At 44.3% G+C, this 23,284-nt stretch overlaps 1 protein-coding gene across 3 annotated transcripts in view; it reads left to right on the top strand.

Annotated features, from left to right (window-relative positions):
- The window catches only part of Ppp2r2b (protein phosphatase 2 regulatory subunit Bbeta), a 248,686-nt gene that overhangs the window by 146,951 nt on the left and 78,451 nt on the right, over positions 1–23,284 (top strand). For 2 of the 3 annotated variants that reach the window (XM_050163446.1, XM_050163439.1), the window contains 3 exons: positions 8,555–8,652; positions 11,593–11,758; positions 18,565–18,677. In XM_050163446.1, the coding sequence (XP_050019403.1) occupies positions 8,555–8,652; positions 11,593–11,758; positions 18,565–18,677 (377 nt within the window). Of the gene's footprint in view, positions 1–8,554; positions 8,653–8,948; positions 9,010–11,592; positions 11,759–18,564; positions 18,678–23,284 lie in introns of those variants that run through there. The other variant, XM_050163453.1, reaches the window with a different exon arrangement.

Genomic DNA, 23,284 nt, shown 5'->3' with positions numbered 1-23,284 from the left:
GTCTGTGGTCCAAAATCCTCTATTACTACTATCTTTGAATAACCTCTCCCCCTACAGTTTGTGTGTCTGTGTGTGTGCGCCTATGTGTGTGCATGTCTGTGTGTCTGTATGTGTGTATCTGTGTGTGTATGTGTGTCTATCTATGTGTGTGTGTGTGTATCTGTGTCTGTGTCTCTGTCTGTGTGTCTGTATGTGTGTGTATAAGTCTGTGTGTGTGTCTATGTGTGTGTGTGTATGTGTGTATCTGTGTCTATGACTCTGTGTGTATTTCTGTCTGTGTGTCTGTATGTGTGTGTCTGTGTGTGTCTATGTTTGTGTCTGTGTGTCTGTCTGTGTGTGTATGTGTGTATCTATGTCTGTGTCTCTGTGTGTGTGTATGTCTGGTGTGTGTCTGTCTGTGTGTGTCTCTGTGTGTGTCTGTGTGTGTATGTGTGTATCTGTGTGTGTGTGTGTGTGTGTGTGTGTGTGTGTGTGTGTGTGTCTGGGTGGGGAAGACAGAGGTGTGGAAACTGAAGGTCAACATTAGTTGTCTCCCTCAGTCACTCTTTGCCTTACGTTTTGAGACAGGGTCTCTCACTAAACCTGGAGCTCACCTATTGGTTAAAATGGCTGGTCAGCAAACTCTGGAGATCCACCTACCTCTGCTTCCAGCCTCCACTCTAGTACTGAGGTGGCAGTCGACTTTACACGCATACTGGGGATCCAAACTAAGGACCTTGTGTCTGTGTGGCAAGCACTTTGCCAAACAGGCTGTCTCCACAGCCTCTCTTTCCTGTGCCTTCACCTACCACGCCTTCTCAGTCCTCTACACTGAATCCACTCACGCTTAAGGACCACTTGTGTTTGGGGGGAAATTTTAGTATACTCTACTCATAGCACCATTACACCTAAATAACTCATTAAATAGCATCCTTTCATGTCACAGCCAAAAGCTCAGAACTCACTTCCTGTTCGGTCATCATCTCCCTGTCTTCTCTCAAAGAGCACACTGCCTTGGGCCCTTTTCTTCCCTAACTATTTCCCGTACTTGTGGCTCAAGGGACCCTGTTCTTCACTGATCTGTCTACCTGGTTCTATAGTCTTCACTCATTGTTCTAACTATGCGCTCCCTTGGCTCCCCATACCTTCAAATTCTTTGTGCATCCACCAGTGTTTCTCTGTTACTCTGCTCAGACTTTTGTTCTCATTGGTCTGCTTTGATATTGACTCTTCCTTGGCAATCCACCAAAGAACAAAGCATTGAGGGGCATCTGTCCTGCACTGAGACATCCAGCTAGGCATTGAGGGTTCCTTGTGGAGTTTATAATTTGGTGCGTGGGAGAGGCGTTCAGATGATCCTAATACCGCTGTAATAAGTGCTAATGACAAGAGATGATAACTTATGAGGGGGAAGTAGGGGAAGCAATGAGGCTGCAAATTAAGGGGAACTAGCCTGGCCTTGGGAGAAGTCACCGTGCTTCCCTGGAAAAGCAATACTTGAGCCAACTCTCAAATAGGGCAGTTTCAGCTCCCATGGAATGGACATCTTGCCTTACTGACTTCAGAGCATCTGGTGCAGCACAATTCCTGACTAAAGATGTGCCTAGCAAATGCCATAATAAGTGTGTTTTGGTGGCACAGTGCCTGGCTTGGAGCTACCTACCATCCTTTGTCCTTTTGGACCTGATGCCTGAGCAACAACCAGGGTCAGCTACAGATGACCCGCATTGCTCAGATAATAGATCTGAAAGATTGGCAGGGTTTGCCTCACCTGAGTAGATAATGACTCCTCTGTGTTTTGGAAGAGTGGGTGACAGATGGAAGACACCTTGACAGCAGATTCCACTGTTCCCCACACAGGCTCTCAGGCAAGTCCAGACGGCTATCACTTTCCCACTGTGTCTTTCTGCACTTAGAGACTTGTCATGGGGAAGACACCTCTACCCCGTGGGGAAGTGGCATTCCATCTGTAGGGAAGCTCCTTCTTCCATCAGCCCACATGTGCCACATGTGTGCTGCCTCGCGACAGTTCATGCTGGAGAGCTGGCCATCCCGCGGAAGCCGTGTGCCTTTTAATGGGAACAGCATGGTGCTGATGACTCACCTGCCTCCTCCCATCTGGACCTTCACAGCTCAGCAAGCATGGAGAGGCTGGCTGCCGAGGAGCAGAGAGAGCACAACTCCCGAACAGGGCTTGGCTAGGGCCCTTTGAAGGCATAATTTTATAATGGCCACCATGTGTAAATTGGAGTGGGCATTCTCTCACAGTACCCCTGCTTTCATAGTTGCACGGTTGAAAAATATGACACCATCTCCACAGCAGGGGAAAGAGGAAACAAATCATGCCGTATTCTAATTAACCAAGCAGAAAAGAAAGCTGGTCGCGTAGGAGAGTGAAATGAGTGTGTGCACAGGAGAGACAGAGGAAGGGGCGTTGGTTGGGGGCAGGGAGCCATGTTGTTCCAGTTCAATCTGAGTTAGTAATCCGGTCCTGTGCTGAGAACTATGAGGAAGACCCAGGCAGAACAGTACTCTTAGTGACGTACTTCTAGGGATAAGGTGTAGTAAAGTCCAAGGTTTAAACTTCAGCTCCACAAGAGGAAACAAACAAGAATACTTTTACATTCAAATAGCAGGGAAGTCATTTCTAACAGTGACTTAAGCCATAGTGTCAAGTGTTTTTGCAAGCTCAGACATAGCTGACCTGAGGAAGGTCTTAGCTCCTCACTTGTCATTAAAAATATTGTCCCGTTTCTCCAGCTGTCGACATGCAGTCTCTTAGCCTCTTAAAGTCCTCCTGTTACCCCATATCACATGATCTGTGCCACCCACATATCATGAACACATATAATCATAAGAAAACATAACACATATATCACAAGAACACATAGATAAAGCACAAGAATAAAACTCCCCCCTCACGGCAGCTGGAGAGATGGCTTAACAGCTAAGAGAGTGAAGAACTCTTGAAAAAGACCAAAGTTGAGCTCCAAGAACACATGCTGGGCAACTCCCAACCACCTCTAATTCTAGCTCCAAGGGAACTGGATGCCTCTGGCTTCTGCGGGTACCTGAACTCACGTGCGCATACCCACATACAGATGCATACACATACACAATTACAAATAATAAAAATGAATTTAGAAAAAAAACTCCCCTTAGAATCTTCAGTCCTACCCTCTTTATCACCTGAGTGACCTGTTGGTCACCTGACTACAAACGAGAAGAAGCAGTAGCCAGACTTTTCTGCTCTATAGATGAAGCATAGAAGTAGGTAAGGACTGAGCAGGGGCAACCCAAGAGGAATTCCTCCATTTCACACTGTCTGCCCTTATTGAACTTGGAGGGCAAGAGCAGACTGTGAGTTACGCTGCCAGTTACAATACGGTACATATTGTTAACTGAGGACACAATTGTGATATGATCCTTAAGAGTGAAACTACTGGATACTTCTACTAATAGTCATCTGTGAGAGGAAGAATAGCATCGGGTTGAAGTTAAAACCAGTGTGGACACAATTCATGATTCCCCATTAAAGAAAAAGAATTTCATTTCCCCAGACACTGTTCACATAACAAAGGTCAAGTCTGGGTTAGGCAGGAAGTGTAGAGCAGACAAGAATGTAGCTTCTATCTTGCCCCTTATTGGACCACAAGACACTATTTCAGTTACAAAAGCTTTCCCAAGAAAACCTGACCTGAAAACATGGGTGTCGACTTAAAACTGAGACCCAAGCCTGAGAAGGGAGACCACAGTCTCACAGACAGGAGTAACTGATTCCCCTGTCAAGTCCCAAAGCTCCCCACTTGTTTAGTGATCCATAAGGCCATGGGCAGTCTGACTAGAGATTCCTATGAGAAATAGCATGGGTGCACATGTCCATTCTCCTGATGCCCCCATGGCCAATGAGTCAAGACACCTCGCCTAGAGGGATGCTCCTACTTTTTCCTATAGAAACCTAGCAACTGCTACCGTTTCACTACTGTGGTATGCTGTGAGGTGAATTTTCCATCCTTCCAAACATCCTTGTCCGAAGCAAAGATACAAAAACAGCCAAGAGTAGACTTGATCATCAGGAGGAAAGCTCAGGCTTGAGTGGGCGGGACCAAATGGTCAATGCAGTAGGGCAGATGGCTCCCTATCCTTGGAACGTGTTTTAGATGAAAGATAAGGCTTGACCTCATTACCTGTTCATTTCTATCACCATGATTGATGTTAGAGGCAGTACCAGCGACCTGGACAGTACAATGGCTCCACCAGTGGGCCCTGGGACTCTGAGTATAAGCCACATTGTCCTTTTGATCAAAATGCCACCCCAATCCATATGTCACCCAGTCACACACGTATCTCTTTTGACCAGGTACTCTGTTCTGACTCCAGCCTGGGGAGACACTATGGGAGACTAGGCCATAATTTCAGGGCTCCCTCTGTTCCCCCTCAGCCTCCCATCTTGTGAATACAACTGCCGAGTCAATATCCATTGTTCAGGTAAATTGAGACTTGATGTAGAAAATTACTAGTGTGAAACTTTTGTAAGATCCCCAGATTGATTTTTTTCAAAGAAAAAAGTCAGTCTTCACGGCACCAATTGAGCTAGAAACAGGGTTAGCAGGCCACCGTGTTGTGGAAATTAAATCAGCACGAATAGGTGGGGAGCACAGCCAGTCTCATACCACACGGGGTTTCCTTTAGAAAACCCTTTAACCACATTTGACCCCAGGCACTGTCTGGGGCTTTTGTTTCTCAGCCAGTGTGTGCTTTATCACCACCCCTATAGAAATGAGAGGGGAAATGCTTCAGGTTTTAATTTCATACCCGGCAGTGCAATTATATTGAAATGAAATTTAGTGCAATATTGAGTTGTCCTATAAACTTATCTATGGTGAGAGTCATATGCCCTGGGAAGGATTGATTTCTGCCAATCATGATTTGGGATGAGGTTGCTGTAGTGACATTTGCTAGCTTACGGCTGGGCCCAGTTCCCCGTCTTTCCAGGCTCACAGAAGTCCCCCTGTCTTGAGCAGCAAAGGTTTGCTCTATGAACAGCATGTTTCAAACACAAGAAAATGGGCATCTGAAGTCCTGGTATTTGGAAATTGGAATGTGAAGTGATTCATGAGTTTTCTATCAATTATTAAGCAGTCAGAGACAGAGATAAGTAGAGATGGATGGGACAGTGAAGTCTCCCAGCTCTACCTAGCTGCTTAGCGGTGATAAATGAGTCAGGAAGCAGGAAAGTTCAAAACAGATATCAACTGATCTGCAGCAGCCTCCTATCCCCTCCAGGTTGGCTGGTAGGATTCTAACAAATCAAAAGTCTTTGAAAGAGGATAGAGGAATTGCATGCTCCGGCCATTCGAGTCGCTCTTTCTCTTGCAAGGTTCTCAAGGAAGGCAGAGGCCTGAACAATGGGGACAATTGCAAAATAAATGAGAAATGTTCTATGGCCTAGGACAATACCTTATATTTCATTATGGAAGGTTCTAGTGGTGCTGGCTGGAGTTATGTGATTTAACTTGAATCCTGTCCTATTTTCAGTGATTTAGATTTTAAAGAAAGACATTTCAGAGTCTGAGTAGAACCGTGTATTCACAAGTAGCTTTTGCTTTGCTGAGAGTGGCCTTTTGTTGAGAGATGAACCAGGGCTCATGTTTGAACTTAACTATGTTGATACCTAACCTCACCCAAAGGAAAGTGTTCACCCTTAGCTCTCGGTGGAGAGGCTGCCTAGCCCACAGTCCAGAATTCTGTGTGTCAACGTTGCTGCCCAAGGCAAGGGCATGAGCTGCACAGGAGCAGAACATTAAAACTCAGCCCCAGTGAGCCAGACATGATGACACACACTGGTAACCATGACACTCCAAAGACTGGGGCAGAAAGATCAGGAGTTTGAGGCCAGTCTTTAGGCCATTTGGCAAGTTCAAAGTGAGCCTGACCTGCATATTGAGGCCTATCTGAGACAACGCAAAACAAAATAAAGGTGAAGTGAAGTTGACACGGTTTGTTCCTAGCCAGGTCTCCCTACCACCTTGTCATTGCTCACACATCCTCTGTCTCTCTATGTCTGTCTCTGTCTCTGTCTCTATCTGACTCTCTCTGTTAGTGTTTGAACAGTGTGAGAGTCATGATTCATTACTTAGGACTTGACAGAAGCTAGAAAGAGAAAAGACACAGTTGAAGCCCATCTTATGTTCTAAGCAGATCAGGAAGCTATTTCTGTTCTCGCAGAAAGGCCAGAAGCAGTAGAGATGCTGGCCGCACACACTAGCCCTCGGTACGTCTCGGAGAGAGCATTCTAAGGCAACTGCCGACAGCTAACAGCTGACTTCTGTCCTCCAAGCAAAGAGTAAACTGTTAAGATACCCGAGCTTTAAGGAGGATAAGTGGCCAGTTCTCCAGCCATGCTCTGCTGTGCCTTCGTTTGTGAGTTCCTGATATAGGAACTTCCAAGCTTAGCAACCATGCTGCTTATTCTGTGCTTCATTTCCTGAGAAAATGGAATTGATTTCCAGTTTAGATCAATAAGGAATGAGGTTGACTTATCTACGTTGAAGATGGTTAAAAGCCAGAAATCATAGACACTTGACCCACAAACCACATGCAACCCATAGACAAGATTAGTGTGTGAAGGGAATATGCCTGTGTGAGCACAGTATTTGTATAGATGTGCAGATACACACCCCCATGTGTCAGAGGTTGTCATCTGACGTCTTCCTCTATCTCTCTCTATATTTTTAATATATATTAAAATTATTATTTTACAGTTTGATATATATATATGTAATGTATTTTGATCATACATACCCTCTCTTATCCCCTCCCACTCATACTGAACCCCTCTCCTTCCTTATTTTTTGAGATGAGTCTCTCACTGAACCTGGAGCTCACCAATCGGCTAGACTAGCTGGCCAGCGAGGTCCCAGGATCTCCATCTCTACCGGCCAGCGCTGGAATGGGAGATGGGAGTGCCACACTATCCTCCTGTGTGAGCTCTGAGAGCCCAACTTTGGGTCCTCAGGCTTACACAATAGGTACTTTACCGGCCGAGCCTCTCCCTCAGCCTGCAGACAAGATTTCCTTTACTAGCCCTGAACTTGGTGGCACACCCCCAAACCCCAGATCTCAGGAAGGGGAAGCAGGAAGCTGTAAGTTGGAGACTAGTCTGCAGTATCTCTGACATCAGGTCAAACCTGGACTACCCGGAGAGACCCTGTCTCATAACAGGAAAAAATTATTTCTACTGTCATATGTTGAAAAAATATATTGTCAGTATATAGAATTTGCGGTATTTACATTAAGATATAGATGTCTGGGTGCCAATTCCTTAAAGACTGAGGAGCTCAGACAGCATGTGCCATGTTGCACCTGCTCCTTAAAAGGGACTGCTTTTTCCATGTTCTTTGCCCTGTAGAGTTTGAACTGACTACTGATGGGGTCAAAATGAAATGTATGACTCTCTCTACTTCTGCACAAAGAGTGAGAATTAAGAATATCTTCATATATGGAAAAGACACTGCTGTCAGGTGGGGAATTTTATGTCGTTTATCTAACTAATGCCGGCATACCAGGAGCATCCTAAGATGATGATACACAAGTAAGAGATGAGACTTTGAGTTCTTTGGAACCGTTGCCATGGTTTTCTACCTTGCCCTTGCCTTTGCTGTCATAGGTTCAAGCTTCAGCCAGTCCCCCAGTCAGAGGCTTAATCACAATCCTTTGCCTCTTTTGTCCTTTTTCCTTTCCTTTCTTCTCTTTCAGGCTCTCTCCTCCTTATCTCTAAGCTCATTTGTCCCCTCCAATTGCTGACGTCATGTGGGGGAAAGATAGTGGGGAAATGAACCCCAGGCATTGTCTCAAAAACTAGCCCTAATAAATCCAGTCATGGGTGATTCACCTGTCTTTGTGCCACCGGGGTGACCCGCATTCAAGCTAATGTTCCCTCTCCACTTATGGATGCTCTGAGTCCCTAGCGCCTGCCCCTTTCTCTGACCTCGTGACACTGCCTCTCCAGTACCCTGTCCTGGAAAAAGGGAGTGATCACCAGGTGAGGTTCTGGGCTTAGGCAAGAGGGAGAGCCTGGGTGAAGTCGGAGCGCTAATGAGATATCCCAGCAACCCCTCTGCTCTCTGTGCTTGGCATCAGCACTGACATCCTCAGGCTGCTTCCCTCAGTGATCAGAGCCAGCGCCCACCACCCCACTGACACCTGTGTGGGGACTTCCTAGAGTGGAATAGGGGCCTGTGGACAGTGAAAGTTAGCAAAGGAAGCCGCCATTTCCATGAGGGAAAAAAAATCACTTTCTCTTCCACAAAACAAAGGGTGTGAACACGCCTTGCCCCTCAGTTCGCCTCAGATGTTCCAGGAGCAGCCCAGAGTGCGGTGGGGGCCACCTAGGAAATTCGCTTTCCCAACTGCTGCTTCAAGTGGTACTTAAAATGCAGAACATAAAACCCTGTAAATTCCACTGCACAGCCGGAGCCCTAAGCCCTTAAATGCACAGGAAAGTGTGTCTATTATCTACCCTTTCGAAGTAAGTGTGCCGTTACTCAAATTGCTTTTGTCTTCTTCTTTTCAGCTGACATTATCTCTACGGTAGAATTCAACCACACGGGAGAGTTACTAGCGACAGGGGACAAGGGGGGTCGGGTTGTAATATTTCAGCGAGAACAGGAGGTAAGTGTCAGCCACTTGGAAATTCTCATTTTCTTCCCTTTTTAAGAGGAGGCCTCCCACTGTGCCTTAATCCTCACGTGTCTGTCGCCCTTAACCTTGCCTTGTCTCTTTGCTCACCAAAGTGAAACTGCCAGAAAGTCATTAGCATCCGCAGTTCTAAGTTCAAGCTCACAAAAGCACCCCTAAGAGGGCTCTCCCCGGGCAGGGCCTGCTCCTTCTGCAGAGTGAACCTTGGGAAACAGCAGCTGTTCTCATCTGACCTGCACAATTCCACAGGTGCTTCTGGAGGAGCAAACTCCAGCTGTTGTCTTGGGATCTGTCCTCCGGGTGTTGAAATCCCATCTCCCTTCATTTCAGGTACTGCCAGAATACATCTGGGAGAGGAAAATAGCTTTATTTGGCAACAGCTGTCAGGAGGGCATGTCGGGTCAATAAAGAAAATGATGTTCAGCCCACCAAAAGGGTGAAATCCTTCCAATGGGCTTCTAGGCCCAACAGATGGCACGTTAGTGTGGTGCTGGGTATCGTCTCCCATGCCATGTCTGGGGCTGGTTTCTTCCTGGGGCTTGGGTTCCACTAGAAATCCTCTTTCCCCCATGTGAGTTGAGGATGCTCCCCCTCCCAGGCCTGTCTCTGTTTTCTCAGAATGGCCCAATTTGGTTTCCTTGCCCTCTGCTGGCACACTCTAGTCCTGCCAGCAGGGTAGTGTGTGTTTTAGCCACTCTCCCATCTGCCACTGTCTTCCTCCGAGATTCCCTGGGCACTGGGGAGGTGTGGGGGAGGCCCGGTGTTAAGAGGAGGACTCCACAAGAGACTTCCCTAGCAATTTAATGCCCGCCTTGTGCCTCCAAGCCATTTGCATTACACCTCCCCCTCCAAAGAGGAAAGCCTCATTTAGGGGTGATATATTTGGTAATTGCACGTTATTTGCAATTAATTTCTATAAGGGCTTCATAATCCCTCGGGGGTTCTGTGTAAATTCAAGTACTCAGCATTAAATCAGGCACCCAGCCTATTACGTTGGCCCCAGAAACATGAAAATGTAGTTGGCAAGTAAGAACTAAATCGCTCTTCGTGACCTGGAATTTTTCCTGCTTTTTCCAGAGCTGTCTGGTGCTAATTGGTCTGGCACATGCTACACACACTTGACAGTCTGATTTGGATGGTAGCAAATCAAGCCTCTGAGAAATTTTTTGTTAAGGTGGACCGGTCCTCTGTGAGTTAGCAGGAGAGCATCGAGGGTGTCAGCATCTGAAGTCCTTTGAAAACTGATTTTCAAATCTCCAATTTAAAAAAAATCCAATTAGGTTCACAGCTATGATTAAGGGGAACTGGAAGAGCTATTTAGCATAAATTACCCAAGGCTGCATGTCGCCAGTAATATTCCACTCCGCATTTCCTGCTAACTATTTATAGGTTTCACCTATTCTCATTTACGGGGAAATTTGGGAAGCCTGACTCATTAGGAGAATGATGGGGGACACACCTTCCAAAGCAGTATGGGTGGGTTCACCAGAACACAAACATCAGTGAGGATGAGATCATGGAGTTCAGTGTTCGGCTTCCGCAGAGTTTGGGGCTCAGACACATACATGGCTTGTCTGGCAAAGACCGCATGGCATCAGTTGAGGCCAGTGACCCTTTAATAGTGTTATCACTCCCGCCAGAGCTGCTCCAAAGGACCTCTGTCCTCCGTGTCTGCACACTGCTAGGCTCAGCAGAAGTACCCACTTCTAGGCAAGCTGAGACACGCCTCCGGGTGTCCTGTTTCCGTTTAGGATCATATATTTTAAAAGGACCCTTTTCTTTAAAAAATCAAACTTCTATTTAAAATATGCTTAATGAAACCCAAATTTTAATTTTTGAACAGATTTTTCAAAGCCAAATCTCGAGACTTTGGGTGGCACGGTTCTAAAATACCTGCCATCCATCTTCCCTGTTGTCTCTTTCTCTCCGTCTCTTCAAGAGGCTTTTTCCTCCTCTCCACCCTTTTCTGTGACTTCAGGCCCTTGGCTTTGTGCTCCTGTGTCTCATCATTTATTTAGTGCCTGCTGTTTGCACTTTGCATAATTCGTGCTAGGGGAAAGACGGAGGTGAAGCCCATCCTTCTCCTCCTGATGCAGATGGCACTCATGTGCAGATGGCCCTTTCATCACGACACTGGATGAAAATGGAGGTGGGAGGAACCCATGTCCAAATCCGCTCCACAATTGCTGTGTGACCTTGGAAGAGTCACTTACAGCTCTGAGCCTCTAGGGTCCCTCTCTCAGGTCTGCCTATGTCTCAGCGATCCCGTGAGCACTGAAAGTTGCCACCGCTCTGTACCTTTCATAGGGATTGTTATAAGTATGTGTGAGCATCTGCAGATTCGAATATTAGATGTTCTATTTATATTGATTGCAAAGTCTTATCCTATTTTAACTTGTTTCCTTTCCTTTTCTTTCCTTTCTTGCTTTTTTTGTTTTCTGTTTGTTTTTTTGTTTTGTTTTGTTTTGTTTTCTGTTTGTTTTTTGACAGGGTTTCTTTATGTAACAGCCCTGGCTGTCCTGGAACTCTCTTTGTAGACTAGGCTGGCCTCAAATTCAGAGATCTACCTGCCTTGCCCTCCCAAGTGCTGGGATTAAGGTTGTGCACCACCACACCCGGCACCTTCTGTTTCTATGTATATGTTATGATATACACTTTGTGTTAATATAGTTTAAAGATATCATTTATAAAAGTGTGTAGTGTGTGTGTGTGTTTCTGTTATTAGCCAACAGAGTGCATGCTTTGGGAACCAGTACACTAAAGCTGAATCTATAACTGCCATGATCTTGGCCTCCCCACGCTGTGATGTAGCCTGCCAGCCCACCCCTAACCGCTTTGCTCAGAGGGAAAAAAGAGTTGGCACTTGCTTTAAATGGTCTTAATTTTCTATGTGTGTGTTCTACCGTCCTACAGAGTAAAAACCAGGTTCACCGTAGGGGTGAATACAATGTTTACAGCACATTCCAGAGCCATGAACCCGAGTTCGATTACCTGAAGAGTTTAGAGATAGAAGAAAAAATTAATAAGATAAGATGGCTCCCGCAGCAGAACGCGGCTTACTTTCTCCTGTCGACCAACGGTATGTGCAAGTGATTTCCTTTCTCATGTTTGATATTTTCAGAGACAGTCAACCAGACCTGTAAGACTCTCTTAACCTCAGTGTTCCTCCATCCCTTGAGGGCTTGTGAAAAACTTAGAAACCCTGTTTGCAAGATGTTTAGCAAAAATCATGGCACACGCAGAGTTGGGCTCAATAAATAGTAGCTATTCTTTTTATAAATATCCAATTTATGACCCAATTTTTGTGGATCCCGTTATCTGCAGTTTCCTAATGGAGATTGCTTGCAGGTGTTTGAGGGGGTGTGACTTCCTGTCTTAAGATTCATTGCATGTTATTCTGGGAATGCATTTCAGGAAACTCGACACGCTGTCGGCATTTTGAAAAAAAATAGTTATTAATCCCTGAATATATTTTAGAGCCTGCAAAACAGATGTCTGTGTATCTGAGAAAATCAAGTTCTGGACCGGGAGGACAAGACCAGAGGAGCTAGGGATGCTCCCTAAAACTGATCAAGAAAAAGTCTCTTTATCTGCCTTCAAACTCTCCCTGTTCTATAGGTGTAGGGAGAATTGATACCCATAGAGAAGAAAGGATGCTGGCAGGTGAATAAAGCCAGGCCCCATATTCACTCCGGGAATGAAGTTGCCTGCATTCAGGATTTTAACCCCTTTCTTGGGGGTTAAAAAAAAAATTCCAAAACCAGTTTGAAATTCAGTCACTACTGAAGAATGCTAACAGGAAAGGGTAACACGAGGATTAAGAGAGAATTACAGACCACTGCCCAAGCAAAGAGGTTGAAGAATGACTCATCTCATCATGCGTGTGAGTCTGTGATGAATACATGCTTGTGTGTCTCAAGAGTCTCGCATCAAGTACAGAAAGATGCAGGCAATGTCTAGGACACAACCAAGCATATGATCTTGTTAAAGATGAGAAAGACACACAGCCAAGGGCTTCCTGTTACTAAGCCTTGACTGTTCACTGTGGGTCACTTGTAAATTTGTCCCTTTTATCATATTTAATTTTGAAAGTATATACCGTGAGTCATAGGTCAATCTTATAGAAAAAAGGAGAGAGAGAGAATGTAAATCAGATGATTCTCCAACCCCTCCAATATAAAGCCAGGGTACAGATCTGAAATGTGACCACTCTTGATTAGCTGTTTGGGAGTGATTCAAGCGTGCTTCAGGATGATCAGGTGTCTATGTCTCTGGCTTTTTTTTTTTAGATTCCAGTTAATTTCATTCCTTCTCATTACTGCTTTTATTGTTCTGTTTACCCTTTGTAACCCTGATCTCTTGGAGGCCAAATCACCTCATCTTATTTCCATTTATTCTCTTGTGATTTTTTTTTCTTTCTGGTCAAGTCTCACTCCGAGACTCTGTTGTCACACATTGCTGTGAAAGAGACTTATGGTGGGTTTTCATGTAATTAGTTCGGTATCGGAGAAGTGTCTGGTTGTCTTCCATAGCTAGGTTACATTATAGTATGAAATTTAGCCTATTGATTATTGCAATAAAATCCAAAGGCTTATTAACTACTTTGTGGGGGGGGGGGGATGGGAAAGAAAGTGAAATTCAATGAAGATTAATTATATAGCATAATGTTCTGTTAATTGAGTTTTTAAATAGTTTTTTGATTAACAAGGATATTATCTTCCCATTTGGGATGCTATTTCAAATGCCAATTGCATCTCAGAATGACTCTTTGAAGAATAATTCCCATGTTCATATGCGCTTTTCTTTTCTATACTAATATTAAGGTTGAACATCTTCCCCTAAGCCAAATAGGTTAACATTCATAAATTAATGGAAGACAATGGGAATTACTATATAAGAGAGAAAATGAAGATAAATGATAAGGTTGTGTTTAAAGCTGCCACAAGTGATGATAAACTACTCAGAGAACAAGGCAAGAGAAAGGAAAAGTCATTTCTCATATTAACAGCTGCATGCTTCTTGGAGTTCTCCCCCACCCCCCTACAAAGCTTCAAGATTTCTGAGTCAAATGAAAATGCTATGATAATATAGGCAAGTATGACCCCAGGCAGCACAACCTTGGGGAACTGGATTGAATTCCCCATCAATTATCTTTTTGGAGGGAAAGGGTGCTTATCTCGTTAGTTGCGTATAGTTACTAATTCTACTAGACTGTGTCCTTAGCGTCGTAACTTTTAAAGACAAATAAAGCAAGCATTCCACAGTGAAATAGACCTTGAAGTGATCTGCCACACAAAGACACATTGCTCTGCTTGGGTTACTCCTCCTGCCTGATGGCTTATGTCAGGCAGAGCACTATGGTGCTCATTGTGGAAAATTAAAAAAATACCCAGACACAAAAGCAAAAACAATGTGTGTTCATGTACAGGGAGAACTACTATTCATGTCTTTTATAGAGAAAGAAAAAGATATAAATAATGTGCTATTAACAGAAATATGATCTCTTCTACAAGGTGTTTTTAAAGCAGGCTGTTAAATTTAATAATACAGCAACAAGAATATTTTCCTAACCGATATTTTATTAAAATACTGTATAATTTTTAATGACTACATATGACTTCCTTGTATGGTCTGATTCTTCTGTGTTCTAATGACTTCGCATTATTTTCTCATGTGATTTCAGTCTTCTGTATCTTAGTAATAAGTCTCCCACTGTTAGATTTATAGTTGTTAGCAGATTCTTACTACAAATTATATATCCTAGAGAGTACTAGATTACATGTAATAGCATCTGTAAACACAGTATGTGGATAGCTGTTGGTATAAATATACAATTGGGTAAAATCCAGATATCACCTAAATAGTATAGGGCTTATTAGAAGGCTTAAGTCAGAAAATAGTGGAAGACTACAGAAACTGTACACCATAATCTTAGTCCACTGGAACTGAGAGAAGTTTTTCTTTTCTAACTTTTCTGGTCATTCTCACTTTCCAATTACAATGGCATGTACCTCTTATATAATAAAAGAAAGAAACTGATTAAATGCATAATGTTATTATAAATACTATTCTTGTAGTTCCTTACCACAAATTACTGCATACAGAAAATATAGGAGTATGCACAAGAGATGGCCATGGGGCAGCACATCTTTAATCCCAGCACTAGGCAGGCTGATGACGAAGGTCTCTGTTCCAGGACAGCCAGAGCTACACAGGGAGACCCCATCCAAAAATCAAAAACAAAATATATACAGAATGCTGATTGTGGTTTATCCCTAACTGGAGGTCATATAGACAATTTTTATCCCTGTGTTTTACCTGTGATTTCTATTTTTTCTCTATGGCAATTAATCATTTAAAATATAAAATACAAGATAAAATGCCTTGCAAGTAACTAGGTTTAGACACACTTCAAAGACAAACAACAGCAAGTATTTGGTGATGAAATTCACTGGCTCGTGGGTTGTTCTCAGCCACAGCTGGTGAGGAGCCGATCAAGTGACTGCATAAATACGGTGGTCCATGTTTAACCTCGCTCCAAAAACAGCAGCTTCACGTGAGCAGGGTCTCAAGAGAGCTTGGGACAAGAGGGATGTGAGCACAGAGCTAGAAGGTTCTAAATTCAGCCCACAGCTTGGAAAGTCCCTCCTCCCAGCACAAGTCAGGGTGAGCACACAGATAAAAATTATGGATCCTGCAAGGAGCAGCCTCGCCAATCATGAGAGGATAGGCTTGGGAGCCCAAATAATACCCACGTGTGTGGAGATGGGCTTTCACTAAAATATCACTACTGCTGCTGAGAGCCCACAGCATAGTACTTTTGAGATCTCTAAGAACAAGACGTGAAGGTGTGAACTACTGAGAGACTCTTTGCTGGCAAGAGTGCTCCTCCTAGAAGGGAAGACTTGGGAAGTGATAGTGTGGAGCCTGGTGAATACCGGAGAAATGAGACAGGACAGAAGGCCAGAGAATCCCATTAAGAGCAGTTTAGAGGGTCAGCTTTTCTCCCCCAGAAGAAACAGATGTGGAGACATCCTTGTGGGACGACGCTCAAGGCAAGAGCGTATTCTGTTATTACTGTCGAGCTGTGGCTCGGTGTTGCTGATTCTAATGACAGCTGCTGTTTAGACACCATATTGAGAGGTTAAACTTGCTGATTCATTTTATCCTAAGACTCCCATGAGAAAGATGGCATTTCTACCAGTGTATAATAAAACAGCATGCAGAGCGACACCTGTGGAATATGGAAATGTGTGAATGTGTACTGAACTGAGATTTAAGTGGGCACTCTGCACGCCCTTATCTCCTTACAATCATTCCCCAGGACTGTTTTGTGTGTGCCTTCTTACAAGGACCATAGTCCTTGGCCATGTAGCAGTTGAATGAAAAAGAGAGAGATGGGGGAGGGGAGAAAGAGAAGGACATAACTCTTCCTAGGTATGTTGGAGGGGATTTCTTGTAGATATGAGGAAGAAAGCAGCCAGAAGCAGAGACAGAGACATCTAGAAGAATCCAGCATTAACATGGCCAGACTGAGCTGGGAGGAGAGAGGAAGGGCCAAAGAGGAGTCACTGACCAAGAGGTGGCAACCTGGGCCAAGAGACTGGTACAGTCAAAATGGCTTGAGTTATAGAGAAGCCAGAGGACCTAGGAAAAGGGAGAGCCCAGCCCTGTGCTGGAGAATTCAAGTTAGAGACAGGATATGCTAGCCAGGAAGACCCTGTAATAGGTAAGGACTAAGGGGTGCAGGGAGAACCTGGCAGCCAGAAATCTGTTTTCTTATGCCAATAGGCATCTCAGCTGTTTGTCCTGGGTTTGAGACCTAACAGCCGTCTAAGGCGGTAGTGGGAATTAAGCCCTACGGTATCTCACACCAAATCCTGCCCAACAGAGACAAATCCAGAGGAATCAAGTGTGCCCCTGCTTTTCAGAAGGAAAGGCAAAGACAAGTACAGACTGCAAATGTGTGATCTGATAAGGAAGGTGTTCGAGGCCATATGGTACACAGACAAGACTGACTTAGCCAAAACATGTCTTCTAAAAATACAGAATTGAAATCCTGGGTGGGGCATGCCTTGCCAATTCCCCAGAGTCCCAGTTCACCTCCGTCACTACCCTGAGCTATCAGCACCTGGAGGCATTGGAGTTCTTATGTTTGTTTCAGTGCTATGGGAAAGAGCAGGTGTCATCAAGAGATGCAAGGTAATAGGACAGTCTGGACTTTAGTTTATATCCTGGAACTATCAGGAAGCAGCAAGAAGGAAAAGAGAGTGGGTGGATGGAAGAACAGGAGAAAAGGAAAAGAAAAGAGAGGAGGGGAGAAGAGAGAAGAGGAGAGGAGAAGAGAAGAGAGAAGAGGAGAGAAGAGAGTGGAGGGCCTGATACTCAGGGCTTTGCATATGCTAGACAACTGAGTTATGCCCTCCTCCTGATAAAAGCGTTTTTGTTTTATCTCTACATCATTTTATTTCCCTGAATCTTATAAAAGACACTCTTACAGAGAGGAGATCCATTCACATTCAGACCAATATATATTTGATAATGGATATTGATATTATTGAGCCTCAACGATACCCCAGGTACCTTTAAATACTGGAATTATGGTGATGGATATGACAGATAAAACTCCAGAAATTTCTAGTGACAGATAAACAAATAAATCATTGACCTGCTTAGCCAATTGATAGGGAAGTGTACTATATAGAAGAAAAGAAGGAGAGAGAAGAGGGAAAGTCAGAGCAAGTGGTCAAAAACAAAGAAAGAATGGAGAATGGAGAATTAGAATGCAGCCATTTTTATATGGGCTTTATATAAGCTACTCTGAGGCTGGAACATAAAAAAATGAGTGAATCATGTGCAAAGGTCATGGGGAAGTAATTCAATGGCAGAGAACTTTTGGAGCATCTATACGTCCCGGGTTTACCCTCAGTGCCAGATAGATTAGATAAAAGATAGATAGATAGATAGATAGATAGATAGATAGATAGATAGATAGATAGATAGATGGCATAGAAGGAAGCCGCAGGAGTTTGGGAACAGTGTGGTCAGCAATACGAGAGGGTTGAGGAAGTCAAGAGCGCAAGGTTATGAAGGGACGTTGGGGGCAACGCGAGGACCTAATGTGGGATAATGCTCTTGTACATTGTAAAGATTTGTCATTTGTATTAATTTAATAAAATGCTGATAGGCCAGTAGCCAGGCAGAAAGTCTAAATGGGGTGACCAGACTAAGAGAATTCTGGGAAGAGCAAAGGTAGAGATGGAGTTCCCAGCCAGATGCAGAAGAAGTAAGATGAGAATGCCTTACTGAGAAAAGGTACCAAGTCACATGGATAAACATAGACAAGAATTATGGATTACTTTAAGCTGTAAGAGTTAGTTAAGAATAAGCCTGAGCTAATAGACTAAACAGTTTATAATTGTTATAAGCCTTTGTGTTTCTTTGGGACTGAACAGGTGTAGGACCAGGAAAAACAGAAACTTCCAGTGTCTAAGAAGTGTGGATGCTAAAAATAGAGATGGTTACTGCCCAGAGAAATCATGAACATTATATTCATTTCTATGTACTAACAGTTACACAGTGAACACTATCTGACTATTTTTATTCAGCTTCAGTCAATATTAAATGAGTCAAATTAAAATGTAAAATGTATGTTTCACAACATGTCATCAGAGAAAGCCATTTGTCCCAATATAGTCTATGTTTTTTGTCTTGCCTTGTGAACTTTTCCTTCAAATGGCATGGGATGTGCACAGGACAGCACTTTTGAGAGCTGACTCCTATAGCCCATCTTGCCATCATTACTTTGGCCACCAGCACCCCATCTCCCATCCCCAGAGGAGACTTCCTTGTCCTGCCTTCCTTACTTCTGGTTGCCTTCCACAGATAAAACTGTGAAGCTGTGGAAAGTCAGTGAACGCGATAAGAGGCCAGAAGGCTACAACCTGAAAGATGAGGAAGGCCGGCTCCGGGATCCTGCTACCATCACGACCCTGCGGGTGAGTGGCTTGGCTGTCCCAGCCATGCCTTTTGGCAGCCTGGGTTACCAGGGGCAGGGGAACGCCCCCCTAAAGTTGGGCACGTGCTGGTCACAGCAGCAAATTACAACTATAATATGTGGTTGAAGGCACTGGGCAGAGCCCCAGCCTGCTCGAGTCTGGTGGCAGATGGAGGGATGGGAAAGGTGCCAGGCCCTAATGACTACAAATCCATGCTTCTCCTTTGTCCCTAAGGACTTGCCACATGGCCACTGCCATCCGTTGCTGTATTCTTGGCCTGTCTATTTACATTATCTAGCATGTCTTGAAGACGTTCTGTAGTTGGCAGAAGGGGCACAAGGCTGCTAGGTTGGAAGGTTTGCTCAGGAGAACCCAAGCGTCCGTATCTAACAGACCTATGTTTAAACTCTGCCACTTATCAGAACCTTACCCAGCTATTGTGTTTGTCAGATGTTGTTCCTGTGCTATTTTATCTGACAGAAACTATTTCTGTCAGGACAAATTGTTTATTTTAGCCCACAGTTTCGGAGATTTTTGTCCAGGGCCTGCTGAGTCCATTGCCTTCAGGCTGTGCTGAGGAAGCAGTAGCAGCAGTCACGGCATATGTAGAGTGGACTCACTTCATAGTGGTGCAAACACAAAGAGACAGACAGACAGGATGGAGTCAGAGACAAGATACCCTCCAAAGACAAGTCCTTAGAGCTCCTCTCTCCAACCAGGCCCCCTCTTCCAATAAGTCCACCAAATTATGAACCCGACAAGAGATTGGCTATGGTTGAAGACAGCCTGTTTGATTAATCACCTTTGGTGATTAGATCCTCCACCACATGATCAGGCCTTCCACACATGAGCATTTGGGGAAGAAACTGCATTTAATACACAGCATTCGCCTAATGCTTTTGAACTTCGGTCCGACAAGTTTCTTTTCCATTCTCCCCTGCAACACTAGCCAGAAGTCCTAGTGTCTGTGAACTAAAGGCGGAAGGCCCTTCCCCTGTTACTGTTACGCATGGCATGTGTGTAGACTTTGCTCTCTGTCTGTGTGGCTTCCTTAGGGCCCTCCGGATGTGTATAGCCTGGTAAGAAGAGAGCCATTACAGGACTCAAACTCAAACGGCCCTCAGTCTGCAGAGTAAGACAAATGTACAGACGGAGATTGAGAATTTGTCCAATGGAGAAAGAAATGGCATTTGGTTCTGGAGACCAGGAAAGGCCTCAGGGGGAGGTGCTAGTATAACAGATTTCTAAAAATGGGCCATTAAGAGAAGACTGTCTAGTGCAGTGGTTCTCAACCTTCCTGACGCTCCAACCCTAAAATACAGCTCCCCATGGTGTGGCGACCCCCGAACATAAAGTTATTTCATTGCTCCTTCGTAACTGTAATTTTGCTACTGTTAGAAATCATAATGTAAATACCTATGTTTTCCAGTGCTCTTGGGAGACTCCTATGAAAGGGTCACTCAACCCCAAAAGGGGTCGAGACCCACAGGTTGAGAACCGCTGCTCTAGCTGTAGGTAAAAGTGGTTTAAGACTAGATGGTTTGCTTTGAATCTGTTCAGTGTAAACAGTAAAGCAAGGACATACTGGGACCAGTTCTAACCCCGCAGGACTTTAGAACTGTAAACTGTGTGCTTCCAGACGCCAGAGGACTAAGCCTGAAAGAGGGGTAGCGGGAAAGCACGTGTGGGTGGAGAGAAAAGGTCTCACTCTAGCTCCACAAGCAGAAATGAGCATTGTGATTATCGGCTCACGGGCCCATTCATTTATCCATCTATTTATTCATCAAACGCTTTCGAACCCTGCTGGCTCCAGCGCTAGGCCACTGGGGCTTCCCGTACTGATGGGCACCATGTCTTTAGTTGTGTTCCTCCTGAGCTCACACACAGTGGTTGCTGTGTCTTGATGCTACTTCCCCATTTCTGCATGAGACCAGGTTGGGGAGGTTTCAACCTGCCCTGCCATCATAAAAAAGCATAATGATGGCTAGGAAGGTGCTGGTGGGCTGAAAAGAGTGAAAAGGATGACCCTGCTCAGCTCTGGCTGGTGATGGTAGGCCTTTGGCTTGAAACCTTGTATCTCCAGTGACCTATCTCCATCATGACGTATCATCAGTTAGGACACAGATGACAGTGGTCACTCTTCACTGGAGTTCTGATGAGATCCAACAAGACACCATGTGTGAGACCAAGAGCTTCCCCTATGTGGTATCTGGCACCTAGAGAACGCTCCACGTTAGCTGCCTATTTAGTGTTACCGTCACCATCAGCATCACTAGCCATCATCACCATCAGCATCCTCACCATCACCACGGTGTCAGCATCACTTTTCTGACCCTCCTTGATAACAGGCCTGTATGTGTATGTGAGAGAGAAAGAAAATCACCTTTTGTTTTTATACTGTTTTATTCATTCCAAATGTTACTTGTGGATAAGTAAACACCTTGCTGGAAATCGGACAGGAATTCAGACTGTCTTTTGTCCCCTGGAGCATGGCAATTTTGGGAGGAAAACAAATGGACTAGGTGCCCCTGAGTTCTGCCAAGGACTCTGCCTGTAGTGATACACTGTTCTGAAAACATCTCTTGCATTCAAAGAGACTAAACTTGTCCAGACCTTGAAACCACGTTAATACACCTTGCGACCATTTCAGACTATTTCCTTCCTTGCTGTCCTACTATGTGCTTGGCCTGTTTAAGGTTAACCTGCCTTTAAGAGAGCAATGTAAACAATCTTAGTATGCCTGGGATTACCCACATAATCATCTTTCAGAACCAAGACTAAAGCATAGCCAATCTTAAATTACATACTTTTCCATACCCTGGGCCCAGAGTAGTGCCTCTGTGTACATGTGTGCTGTGGCAATCATTTGCTGGAAGCAGCCAATGGGCTGAAAGCAACTTTAAAAAGCAAACATCCACCATAAATGTTGGAAGCACAATGGGTTTAGGTTGATAACATATGTCTGCAATATTAGTTGCTGTTCTGGTTCAGTTGGGAGTACCGACTTTTCCCCTTGTAAAATTCAGTTAAATATTTCTGTAAAGTTCCCTCTTCTCTTTCCCATGCCACATTTTCTGAGCTGTTCATTAATGACAAAGAAACTTCACTTTTTGAGGGACAGACAGACATCAGGCACATGTACACGCATACATCCAACAGACAGACCAGTAACCACAAGCTACAGACAGATGGGAAGATACAGGGAGAGAAGCAAAAAATTTAAATTTGGGTTCAGTCTTGATCAAATCATTCCAAGGGGGAAGTACTTTGTTTTCATTTCTTAATGTGACATCGATGCGTTTTGGTGCCTCTGAAATTATCTTTAATGTGTTAACTGATACATCTGCCTTTGTTTGCTTCGTGCATGAAATTTTTCAGAGGCCATCTGTAGTGCCCACTGTGGTTCCCCATTGCCAGTGGCATGCTGTGGGATTCCGGAGATCCGTGCCTAACCCCCTGGAGGCTCCATCCTAGTGAGGGAGGAGAGAAGGCCTATTTACATTCCCTCTGGAGTAGAGAGGGAGAGAGAGTGACTGGGGCAAAGACAATGATGCTAATGAAGTGGGCCCCCATCACCCTGACAGAGGCCCTGAGGTGCGGTTACCAGTTAGAAAATAACAGTTCCAACTCCAGTTGTTAATAACAGCGGTGCGGCACTGGACAAGACACTCCCGTTTTTTTTTTTTTTTTTTTTTTTCACCGTATGTTTAAGCTGCCAAGCAGAGGGTTGGGAAAAATTCTCATTCTGAGACCCAATTTGCATTTTTGACACTTGACACTGGCACTTGTTAATACACCAGGGTTGGTGGTCACTGGGTTTTAGCATCCATCAACCCCCTTAGAATTGTGATTTTTTTGAGCTGTTACTTTTCAATCATGTGAGCCATAATTATAATAATTTAGGAGACATATTTGCTATAAAATTATTTTACCCATGTTTCACTCAACTCCTCACTCTGAGGCCTGAAAATAGCACCTATTTCATGTAAATAGCCACATCTTTCACAGTCCCCTTTAAAGCTCCAGAAGGGCCATTCTCCCTTCCTTTTCCATCATGATGGAGAAAGAAGCTGAGAACAACAAAACAGACAGACAAACAAACAAACAGAAGAAAAAAAAAACAACCACTACCACCGGCAGCCCTAGAAACCATGGGTTCGGAACCATGACCCCACCAGAGAGCACTCCGATATGACATCAATCAGACTGTTATCTACCAATATCCTGCTCTTGAAATCCACACCGCCAGCGATTGTGTCTCCCACCCAGCCACCCCCACGATGATTCCCACTTGCTCATTTTCACAGTATCCAATTCCACGTGGGTCTCGAGAGTAGGAACATTTAATAATACCCGACAGCTAATTAATCCTCACTGTGTAACAAACCCATCCTGTTTTATTTCTGAGAGGCTCAGCTTTTTTAAAGCAAGAACGCAAATCTGGCTTTTTTTTTTTTTCTTTAATGGAAGATGCTCTTTCAAATCCAATCACTTGTTACCCAAGGAGCCCAGGAGAAGACTGTCTCCCTGCTCAGTATCCTTATGTCCCCAAGATAACCATGATGATAATTGAGCAACACCCACTGGACACCCTCTTACCTAATGCC

This window comes from Alexandromys fortis, unplaced genomic scaffold, assembly GCF_014885135.2.
Source record: "Alexandromys fortis isolate MF-2015 unplaced genomic scaffold, M_Fortis_MF-2015_v1.1 scaffold_17, whole genome shotgun sequence".
Taxonomy (NCBI): domain Eukaryota; kingdom Metazoa; phylum Chordata; class Mammalia; order Rodentia; family Cricetidae; genus Alexandromys; species Alexandromys fortis.
This window is presented reverse-complemented; position numbering and strand designations above follow the sequence as displayed.